This window comes from Engystomops pustulosus, chromosome 4 (assembly GCF_040894005.1).
Source record: "Engystomops pustulosus chromosome 4, aEngPut4.maternal, whole genome shotgun sequence".
In the NCBI taxonomy this organism is placed as follows: domain Eukaryota; kingdom Metazoa; phylum Chordata; class Amphibia; order Anura; family Leptodactylidae; genus Engystomops; species Engystomops pustulosus.
This window is the reverse complement of record NC_092414.1, coordinates 28,522,703-28,540,843: the sequence shown is the minus strand read 5'-3', so window position 1 is coordinate 28,540,843 and position 18,141 is coordinate 28,522,703. Positions and strand designations below refer to the sequence as shown.

The following is an 18,141-nucleotide window of genomic DNA, read 5'->3' as shown; positions in this document are numbered from 1 at the left end:
CAGAAGATACACCACATGCAACGTTGGTCAGGTAGAAATGTCTACTTATGGCCATGAGCCAAGGGGATCAATGATCCCTACCAACCACTAAACACCTTGTCCACGAGTCTTCCTCAATCGGCAGTACATGGTATGAACACAACTGATGGGACAAGATCTGTTGAGTGGTTGGGTAGGAGATCCTCCCCATCCCTGGAGGACACGTTAGAGAAGCATAGGGAAGGCAGAAGCACAGTCAGGGGGAGAGCCGAGAAGGGAGCACAGCAGGGAACATACATTAATAAGGCATCCTAACATTCAGCACTATGTCAACCTGCACAAAAGTGAGTGACACAAGTAAGAGAAGTACAAGACCAAGGCTCAGGACAGATCACAGTGACCAAAATCTAACCAGAGAGAGGGAGAGGATGGAAGCAGCGAGCAGATACTGGATGAGGCGCGTTATAGGGGACACATACATTTACAATGGGGGGGCTACTTGCTTTCGAAGCTGCTCGACGTGTAGTGCAAAGCATGCTGGGATGTACGGAGAAGGTCAGATTGGTGGTGGGGTCTACTCTTCTTCCTACAGGTGGTGTACACCTTCAATGGAAAATGGATGCGTGGCCAAATGTAATATATGAATTGTGGAATTGCATTTACAGTATTAGGAGCTGAAAATGATTTCCACAATTTCGTTTCATGTAACTTCTTCTCTCACTCGCCAAAAGCTATGTGTATTATCCCTGTACTGTGACATCACTGTGTATATTATCCCTGTACTGTGACATCACTGTGTGTATTATCCCTGTACTGTGACATCACTGTGTATATTATCCCTGTACTGTGACATCACTGTGTATTATCCCTGTACTGTGACATCACTGTGTGTATTATCTCTGTACTGTGACATCACTGTGTGTATTATCTCTGTACTGTGACATCACAGTGTATTATCCCTGTACTGTGATATCACTGCGTGTATTATCCCTGTACTGTGACATCACTGTGTGTATTATCCCTGTACTGTGACATCACTGTGTGTAGTATCCCTGTACTGTGACATCACTGTGTGTATTATCTCTGTACTGTGACATCACTGTGTATTATCCCTGTACTGTGATATCACTGCGTGTATTATCCCTGTACTGTGACATCACTGTGTGTATTATCCCTGTGTACTGTGACATCACTGTGTGTAATATCTCTGTACTGTGACATCACTGTGTGTATTATCTCTGTACTGTGACATCACTGTGTGTATTATCCCTGTACTGTGACATCACTGTGTGTATTATCTCTGTACTGTGACATCACTGTGTGTATTATCTCTGTACTGTGATATCAATGTGTGTATTATCCCTGTACTGTGACATAACTGTGTGTATTATCCCTGTACTGTGACATCACTGTGTGTATTATGCCTGTACTGTGACATCACTGTGTGTATTACCCCTGTACTGTGACATCACTGTGTGTATTATCCCTGTACTGTGACATCACTGTGTGTATTATCCCTGTACTGTGACATCACTGAGTGTATTATCCCTGTACTGTGACATCACTGTGTGTATTATCCCTGTACTGTGACATCACATATGTGTATTATCCCTGCACTGTGACATCACTGTGTGTATTATCCCTGTACTGTGACATCACTGCGTGTATAATCCCTGTACTGTGACATCACTGCGTGTATAATCCCTGTACTGTAACATCACTGTGTGTATTATCCCTGTACTGTGACATCACTGCGTGTATAATCCCTGTACTGTGACATCACTGTGTGTATTATCTCTGTACTGTGACATCACTGTGTGAATTATCTCTGTACTGTGACATCACTGTGTGTATTATCCCTGTACTGTGACATCACTGTGTGTATTATCTCTGTACTGTGACATCACTGTGTGTATTATCCCTGTGTACTGTGACATCACTGTGTGTAATATCTCTGTACTGTGACATCACTGTGTGTATTATCCCTGTACTGTGACATCACTGTGTGTATTATCTCTGTACTGTGACATCACTGTGTGTATTATCCCTGTGTACTGTGACATCACATATGTGTATTATCCCTGTGTACTGTGACATCACATATGTGTATTATCCCTACACTGTGACATAACTGCGTGTATTATCCCTGAACTGTGACATCACTGTGTGTATTATCCCTGTACTATGACATCACTGCGTGTATAATCCCTGTACTGTGACATCACTGCGTGTATTATCCCTGTACTGTGACATCACTGCGTGTATTATCCCTGTACTGTGACATCACTGTGTATTATCCCTGTACTGTTACATTACTGTGTGAATTATCCCTATATTGCTACATCACTGTGTGTATTATCTCTGTACTGTGACATCACTGTGTGTATTATCCCTGTATTGTTACATCACTGTGTGTATTATCCCTGTACTGTGACATCACTGTGTGTATTATGCCTGTACTGTGACATCACTGTGTGTATTATCCCTGTACTGTGACATCACTGTGTGTATTATCCCTGTACTGTGACATCACTGTGTGTATTATCTCTGTACTGTGACATCACTGTGTGTATTATCCCTGTACTGTGACATCACTGTGTGTAATATCCCTGTATTGTGACATCACTGTGTGTATTAGCTCTGTACTGTGACATCACTGTGTGTATTATCTCTGTACTGTGACATCACTGTGTATATTATCTCTGTACTGTGACATCACTGTGTGTAATATCCCTGTACTGTGACATCACTGTGTGTATTATCCCTGTACTGTGACATCACTGTGTGTATTATCTCTGTACTGTGACATCACTGTGTATATTATCTCTGTACTGTGACATCACTGTGTGTATTATCCCTGTGTACTGTGACATCACTGTGTGTAATATCTCTGTACTGTGACATCACTGTGTGTATTATCTCTGTACTATGACATCACTGTGTGTAATATCCCTGTACTGTGACATCACTGTGTGTATTATCTCTGTACTGTGACATCACTGTGTGTATTATCCCTGTACTGTGACATCACTGTGTGTATTATCTCTGTACTGTGACATCACTGTGTGTATTATCCCTGTACTGTGACATCACTGTGTGTATTACCCTGTACTGTGACATCACTGTGTGTATTACCCTGTACTGTGACATCACTGTGTGTAATATCCCTGTACTGTGACATCACTGTGTGTATTATCCCTGTACTGTGACCTCACTGTGTGTATTATCCCTGTGTACTGTGACATCACTGTGTGTAATATCTCTGTACTGTGACATCACTGTGTGTATTATCCCTGTACTGTGACATCACTGTGTGTATTATCTCTGTACTGTGACATCACTGTGTGTATTATCCCTGTGTACTGTGACATCACTGTGTGTAATATCTCTGTACTGTGACATCACTGTGTGTATTATCCCTGTACTGTGACATCACTGTGTGTATTATCTCTGTACTGTGACATCACTGTGTGTATTATCCCTGTGTACTGTGACATCACTGTGTGTAATATCTCTGTACTGTGACATCACTGTGTGTATTATCCCTGTACTGTGACATCACTGTGTGTATTATCTCTGTACTGTGACATCACTGTGTGTATTATCCCTGTGTACTGTGACATCACTGTGTGTAATATCTCTGTACTGTGACATCACTGTGTGTATTATCTCTGTACTGTGACATCACTGTGTGTATTATCCCTGTACTGTGACATCACTGTGTGTATTATCTCTGTACTGTGACATCACTGTGTGTATTATCTCTGTACTGTGATATCAATGTGTGTATTATCCCTGTACTGTGACATCACTGTGTGTATTATCCCTGTACTGTGACATCACTGTGTGTATTATGCCTGTACTGTGACATCACTGTGTGTATTACCCCTGTACTGTGACATCACTGTGTGTATTATCCCTGTACTGTGACATCACTGTGTGTATTATCCCTGTACTGTGACATCACTGAGTGTATTATCCCTGTACTGTGACATCACTGTGTGTATTATCCCTGTACTGTGACATCACATATGTGTATTATCCCTGCACTGTGACATCACTGTGTGTAATATCCCTGTGTACTGTGACATCACTGTGTGTATTACCCCTGTACTGTGACATCACTGTGTGTAATATCCCTGTACTGTGACATCACTGTGTGTATTATCCCTGTACTGTGACCTCACTGTGTGTATTATCCCTGTGTACTGTGACATCACTGTGTGTAATATCCCTGTGTACTGTGACATCACTGTGTGTATTACCCCTGTACTGTGACATCACTGTGTGTAATATCCCTGTACTGTGACATCACTGTGTGTATTATCCCTGTACTGTGACCTCACTGTGTGTATTATCCCTGTACTGTGACCTCACTGTGTGTATTATCCCTGTGTACTGTGACATTACTGTGTGTAATATCTCTGTACTGTGACATCACTGTGTGTATTATCCCTGTACTGTGACATCACTGTGTGTATTATCTCTGTACTGTGACATCACTGTGTGTATTATCCCTGTGTACTGTGACATCACTGTGTGTAATATCTCTGTACTGTGACATCACTGTGTGTATTATCCCTGTACTGTGACATCACTGTGTGTATTATCTCTGTACTGTGACATCACTGTGTGTATTATCCCTGTACTGTGACATCACTGTGTGTATTATCCATGTACTGTGACATCACTGTGTGTAATATCTCTGTACTGTGACATCACTGTGTGTATTATCCCTGTACTGTGACATCACTGTGTGTATTATCTCTGTACTGTGACATCACTGTGTGTATTATCCCTGTGTACTGTGACATCACTGTGTGTAATATCTCTGTACTGTGACATCACTGTGTGTATTATCCCTGTAGCATAATCAGCATAAATTGTTGATGTTAGAAACTCCCAAAATGGATGTATGGGGAAGCTCCTGGAGTGGGGCCTAGATGCTATAAATACCTAACTTGACCGACATTTTACATTAGCATTCTGTAAACCCACCTCACAGATTTTGGCTCAGTATTTTGACCCAGTCAATGATGGACAGCAGTGATTAATAGCAGCGGATGCAGCAGTGCAGTGCAGTAAGGCAGCAGATGGATCTGGTGCAGTGCAGGACACCAGCATGTCATACAGTGTGCAGTGCAGGACACCAGCATGTCATGCAGTGTGCAGTGCAGGACACCAGCATGTCATACAGTGTGCAGTGCAGGACACCAGCATGTCATGCAGTGTGCAGTGCAGGACACCAGCATGTCATACAGTGTGCAGTGCAGGACACCAGCATGTCATACAGTGTGCAGTGCATACAGTGTGCAGTGCAGGCCACCAGCATGTCATACAGTGTGCAGTGCAGGCCACCAGCATGTCATACAGTGTGCAGTGCAGGACACCAGCATGTCATACAGTGTGCAGTGCAGGACACCAGCATGTCATACAGTGTGCAGTGCAGGACACCAGCATGTCATACAGTGTGCAGTGCAGGACACCAGCATGTCATACAGTGTGCAGTGCAGGCCACCAGCATGTCATACAGTGTGCAGTGCAGGACACCAGCATGTCATACAGTGTGCAGTGCAGGACACCAGCATGTCATACAGTGTGCAGTGCAGGACACCAGCATGCCATACAGTGTGCAGTGCAGGACACCAGCATGTCATACTGTGTGCAGTGCAGGACACCAGCATGTCATACAGTGTGCAGTGCAGGACACCAGCATGTCATACTGTGTGCAGTGCAGGACACCAGCATGTCATACAGTGTGCAGTGCATACAATGTGCAGTACAGGACACCAGCATGTCATACAGTGTGCAGTACAGGACACCAGCATGTCATACAGTGTGCAGTGCATACAGTGTGCAGTACAGGACACCAGCATGTCATACAGTGTGCAGTGCAGGACACCAGCATGTCATACAGTGTGCAGTGCAGGACACCAGCATGTCATACAGTGTGCAGTGCAGGACACCAGCATGTCATACAGTGTGCAGTGCAGGACACCAGCATGTCATACAGTGTGCAGTGCAGGACACCAGCATGTCATACAGTGTGCAGTGCAGGACACCAGCATGTCATACAGTGTGCAGTGCATACAGTGTGCAGTGCAGGACACCAGCATGTCATACAGTGTGCAGTGCAGAACACCAGCATGTCATACAGTGTGCAGTGCAGAAGAGCAGCAGGGGGACAGTGTGCAGCAGGAGCGCAGCTGATGACAGGAAACTGTTTTGTGGGTTCCTTTTTGGTCACCTGTCCTCAAAATCCATCAAAAACAACAGGTGTTCATAACCAGAATCTCCCCAAGAGACCCAATTTACAGACCCTCCGATCTGAAAGCAAAGTAACTGCTTCCTGATTCCTGGTGAAGATCAGTCCAATCTAGTTTACCATACATGGTATACATGGAGTCTTTGCTGGGAGTAATAATTCTGCAAATTCTCATAGTCACAGATTACAGATATAGAAATATGACGACATATAAAACCTTCAGAAAAATGGCTACATTTGCTTATAAAAGTCAGGTCTGGTGAGAGCAGGATAAGATAGAGGAGGATAAGCCGAGCTCAGCGATATATATATAGTTCTCTATTATTTGATTCAGTATTTCTACATAAAAAAGCTGTAAATGCTGATACTCGCAGAGAAAGCCTGAGTGTCCTTCTGTACCCACCCCCACATGAATGACAGCTTACTGATTGGCTTCTTCAATGTGTGGGCGGAGAAAGCAGGACTCACAGGCTTTCTCTACGAGACCTGGCAACATTTACAGCTTTTTAACATAAAAATCTCCCCCTCTATCATGTGCTTTTGTCCGATGGAGATCTAAAAAAACCTAATTTTAACATTAATCCGATTTTATAAGAATAGATCTAATTAGATAATTTAAAAAACTGAAACCAGGTATATTCTGCATATAAGAGCTGTGATTAACTTCTTTCTCAGTGTACATTATATAAGGCACTTGCTGTTTTTAAAAATTATTTTCATGAAATTTGCTCCAAAGTAGGTATACCCCCTTAAAGGGAACCTGTCACCACATTTTTCACAAATGCAGCTACTGACAGGTTCCCATAGAACCCTAACTGACTTCTCTAAGCCAAAAATTGTTTCCCTCACATAAAATCAACTTTGGTATCTTACCTGGCATACAGCCAAATCCGTCAAAGGGGGGTGTCCTGCTCGGCCGGGTCCAGTGGCTCCTTCCCATGCCACCTCACCAGTCAGCACTTCATTTTATGTGACCAGGTCATATGATGTCATCTAAGGTCCTTTACTCACTCACATTTGCAAAATCTACCCTATGTATGTATCTGATCAGATGAAATTACAGCAGCCTCCATGGAGTTCTACTCCTCGCCATCCTCCATGGAGTCATCCTGTAATTTCATATGATACATAAATAAATGTGGTAGGTTTTGCAAATGTTAGTGGTTAAAGGACCTTAGACAATAACGCTGATCACATGTCATGAAGTGCTGAGTGGTGAGAAGGAGATATGTACAGGGGCTGCTGGGCTCAGATGAACAGGACACAACCCCTCTGAATCCTTCTAGATCTGACAATATGCCAGGTAAGATAACAAAGTTGATTTTATGGGGATGTGAGGGAAACAAGGGTTTCATTCAGTTAATAGGGCTCTCCTGAACCTGTCACTAGCTGTATTTGTGACAAATGCGGTGACAGGTTCCCTTTAAGCAGATTTAAAGGAACTGTCCATTTCAATCTCCATTTTTTCTTTTTTTTCATATAGTCAAAATTCCATTGACCTAGACATGTATAGATGGGATAAATAGCCTAGAGGCCTTAAAGGCGTTTTATTGCTATCAATTGCTATCCACAGGACAACGGATAACAATCTGATTGGTGGGTATCTGACTGCTGGAACTCCCACCAGTAACAAAAATGGGTCCTTGTTCTACCTAATGGGTGAGTATGTGTCCTAATGTACCAATCAATACTAAGAGAGTGTCAAAAATAGGCGAGAACATTGCTGAGCTATCTACGGCTCGCTCTTTGACAATGAATGCAAGATACTGGAGCTCTGTACTCTGCAATTTCCCACACTCCCATAGTATTGAATGGAGAATCAGGACACATGCTCTACCTGTTGCATCATTCAATCAATATCCAGACCAGTGGCGTAACTAGAAGCTGATGGGCCCCAGTGCAAAGTCTGTGCCAGGCCCCAGACTATAATGTATAGTTTATAGTAATAGTCTTCTCATATGGGAAAGTGACACCATAAGGCCCCCTAAAAGTCTTGGGCCCCGGTGCAACCGCAGCCTCTGCACCCCCTCAAGTTACGCCCCTGATCCAGACCCTCATTCTTGTGAATGTGGAAATTCCATTCTCGTGATTGGTGGAGGCCCCAGTAGTCAGACCTCCACCAATCAGATGGATATCCCCTATCCAGTACAAAGAGGGAAAACAATCAAACATGGAACATCCCTTTAAATACTTCTTTTAGTCAATGCAATTAAGTTGGGCACATATGACCCAATAATCTGTGCTGTAGTTTGCCGGTTGTGTCCAAGCTACATCCCACATCATGCTACAACTGAAAAACAGAATCAAGTAATAAAAAAAAGGAAGAAAAAAAACAGAAAAACAATAAAAAGTGGAAAAACACATTTAAAAAAAATCAGTTTTTCAGTACAAATTTGACCATAAACATACATATTGCAGCATTTGTATTCTTTGTGAGCAGTCGCTGTGTAACAGATGGTGTACAGCGCCGAACTATAGCGCTAAACACAAAACCCCAATTAAAGCCGCATTTTACAATATAACCAGCAGTGAAAAGCGTAGAAATGGTAATGACAATGAAATTACTGCCTCGTGTAATTATCACATCAGTGTCTTTCAGGATGAGAGCTGACGACTCCGACCCGGGTCTTTTGCATATGTTACAATGTTTTTACCCATGTAAAATCCTAAAAAGACAACAAATACTTCAACGGTGAAGCGCGTCCTTTACATCCCGACAGGTTCTGACATCCATGTAGTATAAACGATGAGAAACTCCCATATCCCATAGTGCATCCTCTTAACTCCGCCCCCGGCCTTCGTCCATTAAAATTCACATATTTACATAAATATCCTGGGTTACACAAGTTGGTTACATCATCGAAAGTTTTCCCTTGCGCCCTTATTTCTTCAAGCTCATCACCATAAATATTCTGTTGACTTGTTTAGGGTGAGGAAATGTTCTGTCACCTGTGTTATACTGTAATGTCACACTGTATGTGCATGTTTATTGAAAAGAGTTAACATGGCAAGCACTAGGACCTGGGGGAGGAGGGTAGATGCCATACAGACAGAGGCTAGCTTGGCAAGCACTTGGACCTGGGGGAGGAGGATAGATGCCATACAGAAAGAGGCTAGCTGGGCAAGCACTTGGACCTGGGGGAGGAGGATAGATGCCATACAGACAGAGGTTAGCATGGCAGGCATTCGGACCTGGGGGAGGAGGATAGATGCCATACAGAAAGAGGCTAGATTGGCAGGCACTAAGACCTGGGGGAGGAGGATAGATGCCATACAGAAAGAGGCTAGCTTGGCAGGCACTAAGACCTGGGGGAGGAGGATAGATGCCATACAGACAGAGGCTAGCATAGCAAGCACTAGGACCTGGGGGAGGAGGATAGATGCCATACAGACAGAGGCTAGCGTGGCAAGCACTAGGATGTGGGGGAGGAGGGTAGATGCCATACAGAAAGAGGCTAGCTGGGCAGGCACTAGGACCTGGGGGAGGAGGATAGATGCCATACAGACAGAGGCTAGCATGGCAGGCACTAGGACATGGGGGAGGAGGAAAGATGCCATACAGACAGAGGCTAGCTGGGCAGGCACTAGGACCTGGGGGAGGAGGATAGATGCCATACAAACAGAGGCTAGCTTGGCAGGCACTAGGACCTGGGGGAGGAGGATAGATGCCATACAGAAAGAGGCTAGCATGGCAGGCACTAGGACCTGGGGGAGGAGAATAGATGCCATACAGACAGAGGTTAGCTGGGCAGACATTTGGACCTGGGGGAGGAGGATAGATGCCATACAGACACATGCTAGAATGGCAGGCACTAGGACCTGGGGAGGAGGATAGGTGCCGTAAAGACAGGGGCTAGCATGGCAGGCACTAGGACCTGGGGGAGGAGGATAGATGCCATGCAGACACAGGCTAGCATGGCAGGCACTAGGACCTGGGGGAGAAGGATAGATGCCATACAGTTTGTGATACACTTGGGTGGAGACTAATCAGGGGCTATCCTGGATGAATGGTCAAGGTAGAGGACTATTATAGCCTAGTTTTATATGCGGTTATGTATTTTATAGTGCATTTATGTGGGTGTCACACTTTGTATTTAATGTATTTATGTCACGGGAGAAAGTTGAGGTCAAAGGGAAAATATTTCCCTGTAGACCACGCCCTTTGGCCACTCCTTACCCGTAGCATTCCCATTCCGTCCTTTAGTGATCCCCAGATACTATTATGCCACCTTGGTGCATCCCTCACCCAGTATGATGCCCCCTTTGATTATTTAATGTATTCCCTATCCCCACACTTACAATACCCTACCTCCCCCTCACATTGTGCTCCCCTCCTTCATACATTGTGCCACCCTTTCCTTCTCCATATATTGTGGGCCCCTCCTCCTACAGTGTGATAAACTCTTACTCCATACATTGTGCCCACCCCCTTGTCTAGAAGAGATGCAGCTCTGGAAAATCCTACGACTTGGACAGCAGGACAGGACCGGAAATCCAGGACTGACCTCCCGGATCTGGGACAGTTGGGAGCTTTACTTCATTTTTTTGTGTGTATGTATTTTACAGTGTATTATTATGTGTGTATATCACGGTGTATATATGAGTACGTATGGCACAGTGTATACATGTGTGCATGTATATCATAGTGTATGTATGTGTGTATGTATATTATAGTGTATGTATGTGTGTATGTATATCATAGTGTATGTATGTGTGTATGTATATTATAGTGTATGTATGTGTGTATGTATATCATAGTGTATACATGTGTGCATGTATATCATAGTGTATGTATGTGTGTATGTATATTATAGTGTATGTATGTGTGTATGTATATCATAGTTTATGTATGTATGTATATTATAGTCTATGTGTGTGTGTATGTTTTACTAAATGTTTGCATGAGCTATGTAAGTATGTCCAAATTCAAGACAACATAATTCCCTTATTCCCTTTAAAATATTTCATTTATTTCAGGGCGAAAAATGGGTGTTGGTAAAATAATCTTCATACAACAATTATTTTGTTATTGTGTAGCACTAAACCACTTTATTCAGGGTCAAGGGAGTAAAAAAAAAGACTGTAAACTACCACAAACTATTACATTTGGCAATGAAAGATAAATCCTGGGTCATTATAAAATATTATATATGATCATTGTGATGCCCTCTAGTGGCCACAGAGTCATTTACATAAGAATCTGAAATATTTCTATAATTTATTCATCTAAAATGTATCCTTACACAGAGATAACCCGTGAGTATTTAAGTATATATATATATATATATATATATATAGTATATAAATAACCACAGCACATTAGACCACAAGCCATAAATAAATGAGATGTCTTGTACATTTGTCACACTTCTATGAGGTCACTGCGGATAAGAATTACTTGTTACTACATGGAGGTACCATAAGCCCTCCAGATCTAATAAAGGGTATTACCAGTTTATCTCATGTGCTAATGGGATAATTTTATATTCAGTATCTTCCACAAGCCTAAACCAATATAAATTATGGAACCAATAACCCTAAGAAGCAACAGAACATTATTCTTCAAAGGTCTTTCACCCAGGGGTCCTTCACACTGAATCTGATTATGTTTTCTCACCTATATAGTGCCTGGAGTAATAGCTTTTATTATGTATCCTCATGATCTGAACAATTCTCAGTAAGCTGAATTAAACACTGTAATAATGGTGTCTTCTAAGTACTTTACTGGTAACTGACTGATGGAACTGTTCTTATCTTGGACCTTTGACACTATTTTGTTAGCCTATCACATAATTCTAGAACTTTTTAAAAAGACCACGCCCAGAGGCGTACTGGCCCACGAGAGTACCAGAGGATCCTCTGGTGGGCCTCGACTCTATGCAATAATGAGGCTCCTTTTGAAACTTACAGGGGGTAGAGAGAGGGCTCCAAGAATCATTTTCTCTGGGGGGCCCAAGGAGCCTCAGTCTGAAGCTGGTGATATCGCTCACTCACATAGAGACAGGATACATACAGCCATTGACTAAAGACTTTGAATAAGACATGATTCCATGTCTCTCTGGTCTACATGGTAGAAAATTTGCGGACATTTTTTATGTTGAAATATGCTGATTGGGTTTTCACGGGTTGACTACATGCAGTGTATTGGAAATGTCCAATTTTGTTTTTAACTATAAAAGTTACAGGAAACATGCCATTTAAATCAATTTTAGGTGGATTTTTCCAGTGGAAACCCATGTCAAAATTATAATCTGAACTCACCCTGTAAAAGGGCATTTGAATATACTAATATAAGCCCAGCTTTTAAAGATACAGACGTCACCCAACTTACAGATGAGCCCCAGTAACAGAAGTTGCTCTCTGCCCACTGTGAGCTCTGGTGAAGATCCCTGGATGCTATACTATAAGGTGTCTGCAATAAAACTTTATTGTTAATTCTTGCTCCTTTGTCAGCTCAAAATTTTTAGGATCTAATTCTAAAAGGGACCAATAAAAATTATGCCTGGAGTTACACTTATTAAATCTCCTTGTTCCGACTGACATCCAAATTCAACAAACCTACAGAACCTATTCTGTACGTAGCCTAGGGACTGCCTGTACTCATCCCTTTAAAGGGACTTTCCCACCAATCAAGTTAGGCCCTATCCACAGGATAGGAGCTAACTTGCCGATCAATGATGATACCCCACACAGATCACGAGAACGTGGGAGGGGGTGCTATTGGGTCTGAGGTACCTCCATCTAACCCCTCGTCACTCCCCGAGATGAATAGAGGAGACCGCCGCGCATGTCGGTTCTGCTCCATTCATCTCTTCGACAGTTGCATCCGTCCAGTTTGACTATGGTACCATCTACTACCTAAGGTCTAATAAAGGAACAAGATGGTCTAGTTCAAGTAAACGCTCCTTTACCAGTCAAACTTTTAGATATTTATGTACAAAATCAAGACATCATTTCTTAACATTATATAAATTATTGTAGAGTATTATAAATTATTATATAGTAGTATCATTAATAATTATTACCAAAAAAACTTTAATACACATCATTAAAAAAAAGTTAGAAATACAAAAACTTGACTTCACAGATGGCATCTCTTACCTTGACCCCATCGTTCTTCTTGTTACTACCACACTTGCCTCCTAGGAAGAAAAAGTAGGCGGTAAGAAGACCCAGCCCGGGTGCCACCAGGATGCAGAAGATCAGGAGAAGCATTATGAGATGTGCTCTGTCTTCAGGTAGAGAGATTCTGATGCCTACTAACATCTAGTAGAGGTGCAGGTCATAGATTTTCACAATTATGACTCTGGAAACTAGGTTTTGACATCTACCTAACATGATTTTGAGAATTACTAGACAAGTTCTTCACTCGTAAATCTACTCATCCAATCATCAGTTTTTTTAATGGACCTGCAGAGATCCTAGTCCATCGTAAATTAACCTTCTCCCAGGAGACTTGTTAGACGTAGCTTGTCTTGCTGGAGATGAGGCACATCTCTATGGACAGTCTGCGTCCCTGAACGCCCCAGCCTTCCCTCTTCTCTAATAATAGCCCTATAATGTTGTGGTCAAGTATCCCACATAGACAGCTGCACAAGTGCATGATAAGCAGTTGTCCTTCTATATCTTTCCCTCCCTCATACAAAGCTTAAGTGTGTCCCAACAAGTTTCGTCGGGAGCGTCCAAGAGGGATTCCTCGCGGGAGTAAGGACAGCGGAGGAATTTTGAAAGCAGGAAGTATTGTGTTAAACTCTATCTTGTCTACGATATGGGACTAATCCCTTAATATTCTAAGGACTACATTCAGGTCTTCATCTGTTCGCAAGTATAGAGGATATTTTATCATGGAAAAACAAGTTCATGCATTACACAGATAGACTGTTCATTGCTTTTATTGAGGACCACCCATTTTAAGATAGATGTAGGTACAAGAGGTAGATACGCCATATACACGTGTATGTAAAGTCAGTTATCACTTACCAGAGAAATTTCGAGTTGCCAACATGGTGGTCAAAATAGCCCCCTATATTAGAGACAAAAAGTTTCTGATAACTATCATAGGAAGAAGCACTTGGAAGCACAGTTATAGAAGAACCTTGAGGGAAACCTTGAGAAGATAATGACTGCTATAGCTATAGGTGATGACAGACGCAAAACTTATGGAGATCTTTGAGTGATCACCGGGAGAGGTAAAATAGAGATGTCATTATATTATGTGCACAAAACTGATAGATTCTAGCTCTATTCTCAAAGTTCTAATCTTCAAGGTGAAGATGTCTATGCAAGCCTCAGGACACAACCAACAGGCTTAGTAGCTTATGTATTACCTATCTATCTATCTCATATCTATCTATCTCATATCTATCTATCTATCTCATATCTATCTATCTATCTATCTATCTATCTCCTACCTAACTATCTATCTCATATCTATCTATCTCATATCTATCTATCTATCTCATATCTATCTATCTCATATCTATCTATCTATCTCATATCTATCTATCTCATATCTATCTATCATCTATCTATCTATCTATCTATGTATCTATGTATCTATGTATCTATCTATCTATCTATCTATCTCCTATCTATCTCCTATCTATCTATCTATCTATCTATCTATCTCATATCTATCTATCTCATATCTATCTATCTATCTATCTATCTATCTATCTATCTATCTCATATCTATCTATCTATCTCATATCTATCTATCTATCTATCTATCTATCTCATATCTATCTATCTCATATCTATCTATCTATCTATCTATCTATCTATCTATCTATCTATCTATCTATCTATCTATCTGTCTATCTGTCTATCGTTCGTCCAAGGCAGCACAATGTGTAAACTCCTGAGAAGGAGGGGTGCAGCGTCTGCAGGTCTAGGCAGGACTCTTAAAAACAGCACTCCAAAGCATCAACTTGCAATTAAAGGTGAGGTTTGTTTTATGCACAATCTTTTGGTGTACAACAACTTTTTTTTTTTTAAAACTTTGCATATGAAACAAGGTCACATAGGTCCACCGAATATGAGAACAAAATAGGCAGCACCACAAGGTTTCAAAATTGATGGAGGATCTCTTACAGTAATCATAAATCAGTTTGAGCAGCTTAACTCTCTCTATCCATGTATTTCTATCTACCTTGACGAAGGTTTGAACTGCACAGAAACATCATACTAAAATAAACCCACCCTTGCAGCATACGCTTTAAATTCGGATGTGCTGCCTCTCTTTCCTTGGATAACTATTTGGGTTGACAGCTCAAACTGTGGGAAGCTGCAACCCCCCTTCCTTACAGGGGTTCAGTATACACTCTGCTGCCATAGACCTCCAGATAAAATAATGTTGGGAGTCAATTGATAAGATCAAAAAAAATATTTTTTTTCTCATTAATGTACGCTCTGCCCCCATCTTGACAGAAAAAAACAAATGTAGATCATTTTGCTAATTTATTAAACTAGAAAAATTGAAATATCACATGGTGATAAGTATTCAGACTCTTTGCTGTGACACTCATATTTAACTGACATACTGTCCATTTCCTTCTGATCCTCATTGTGATGATTCTACTCCTTCATTGGAGTCTAGCTGTGTTTAATTAAACTGATTGGACTTGATTAGGAAGGGCACACACCTGTAAGACCTCACAGCTCACAGTGCATGTCAGAGCACATTAGAGAGCGCTCATAGGGTAAAAACGTTTGGCAAGAGATACAATAAGTTGTAAAGTTGGTCGCTCACCGGATGTTGTTGTGGACGTATTTAAGGCACAACTTTCATGTAAGTGTCAGTGTCCATATGGGTAGTGCCAAAACACTCCTTACCTCTAGCTTTGGGTGCTAATCATTGCACAACTCAAATTTATGGTGATAGAAAAAATTGAGCAACCTAGACGAGGAGGTAGTGTGAAACAACTCCTGTTACGCAGAGAAGCGTTTTGGATCTATACGTTGAACACTTTGGAACCCCAGGGGTTAAACCGTGATTTCAATGTTACGAGGTTATGACTCTGTTTAGATTTGGAGATGAGCTGTTTCCTTTTATTATTATTTCTCTTTATTACTTTGTTTTCCTACCCATAGAAACGTTTGGTGAAATGAATGATGTATTGACGTTCCGCCTCCTGACAGTGTCACACCTCGATTTGGATTCACCGAGGATGTGACGTCAACAACAAGGGACCTATTCACATTATATAAATAAAGTCTGTAGCATGTACATTTAGCAGTTGATAAAGGCTTTGTAAGCCGAAACGCGTTCTGTCTATGACTTATGCTAATAAAGTGATTGCATAGAAAATCTTTCGTGAGTGCTGGGATACCTCTTTCTACGTTGTCTGGCGGATCCCTCGCCTGTCCTCGTGCACCACAACTAACGCGGAGTGCCGTCCTACCTGTGTGTTGGATTCTATTGTGCCGGATCGTGCACCTGCGATAACTCTAAATGTCTGCAACAACCCTATCGTTCTCTGATGATGAAGCTTCTAGAATTGTATCTCAGATAACTTCGTCAACGGAGTTTCTCAACATCCCTCAAAGTGAGTACAAACGGAAAGATTGGGAAAGAGAACAAAGGAAATTAGTAGCCTATGAATTACATGCTGTGACCCTGGCTGAATATTATAAGGTTGGCCGTATTCCAAGGGGACTACGTGTGAGGTTACAACCCTCTATGTTTGCAGAGGATAAAGAATTCTGTGACAATTTTGAGAAAATTATTAATAAATGTTCTATGGACATTATTGTTCTGACCATTGCTAGAATTAAACAAGAAATTGATACATTAAAAGTGAAAACGGAGTCTATTGAACAACAACTAAAAGATTGTCTGAACACAAGTGAATTCACAAACCTCAAGGAATCGGTTGATACCTATATCAATAAATACCGCACGGATACCCAAGAGATTAAAAGGAAAAAAATTCTTTCGCGATTCTGAAGATTACAGGCTCAACAAAGTCTACAGATGGCGGGATACCTCCGGTTTCTTCGGTTTTGTGGGAAGGCCTGGCACACGAGGTGGTCGACGCTACTCCAGCTCAAGCAGCGACAGGAGTGGCAAGCATCGTACACATCGCTCTCCTTTTCCAAGGGAGCAGACCGGAGAACCTCCAGGAAGACAAGACGAGGGGGTCGTCACCACCGTCGCTGTTCCAGATCCGATGCTGACGAGGGCCCAGGTAGTGAACAATCGCTAGTAATTAATATTTCATCTAAAGTGTTGGACCATGTGCAGATGAACTTGTTGCAAAAGGGACTTTCATATAGTCCAACTGGACATTTTGACTGTTTTGAGATGGAGTTAGATTTGCAGAGATTTTTTAGAAATGTTAGACTCAAGACATTTTTTCATGATTCTAATGTGATGCGAAAACCTCAGGCTGAGGGTAATGATGTTGATGTATTAAGTCTTGATAGTCTTGGTTTAAGTCTAAAGAGCTCTTTTTCTCCTCCCAAAAAATCTCACCCTACTGAGACATACATTAGTCTTGTTAAAAGAGACGTTGATGCTCTATTTAATCATATTAAATTGGGTGAATTTACAGTCAATTGCAATCTTAATCGTGATGAATTCAAAGCACTTGAGTCACTGATGTCTGACAAAGAGTTAATTATAAAACCGGCTGACAAAGGCGGATCGATCGTTGTTTTAGATCGATCCGCCTATGTCAAAGAAATCGAACGACAACTCTCCGACACCAAGACATATTTACCACTACCGGGTAACCCGATTTCTCAGATTAAATCTAAAATTATTCTATTGATCGATAGCCACAAACAGAAAGGTACCATTAATGAGAAACTTGCGAAATACTTGATTAATCATGACCCTGTGACACCATTGTTGTATATATTACCTAAGGTGCATAAGACCCTTGTAGATCCCC

The 18,141-nt window shown here is 41.7% G+C and overlaps 1 protein-coding gene across 3 annotated transcripts in view; it reads right to left on the bottom strand.

Annotated features, from left to right (window-relative positions):
• The window catches only part of CAMK2A (calcium/calmodulin dependent protein kinase II alpha), a 145,379-nt gene that overhangs the window by 12,147 nt on the left and 115,091 nt on the right, over positions 1-18,141 (bottom strand). For all 3 annotated transcript variants that reach the window (XM_072145595.1, XM_072145593.1, XM_072145594.1), the window contains exons 12-13: positions 14,225-14,267; positions 13,346-13,386 (exon numbers count right to left, since the gene is read on the bottom strand). In XM_072145595.1, coding sequence (XP_072001696.1) covers positions 13,346-13,386; positions 14,225-14,267 — 84 coding nt within the window. The remainder of the gene's footprint in view (positions 1-13,345; positions 13,387-14,224; positions 14,268-18,141) is intronic.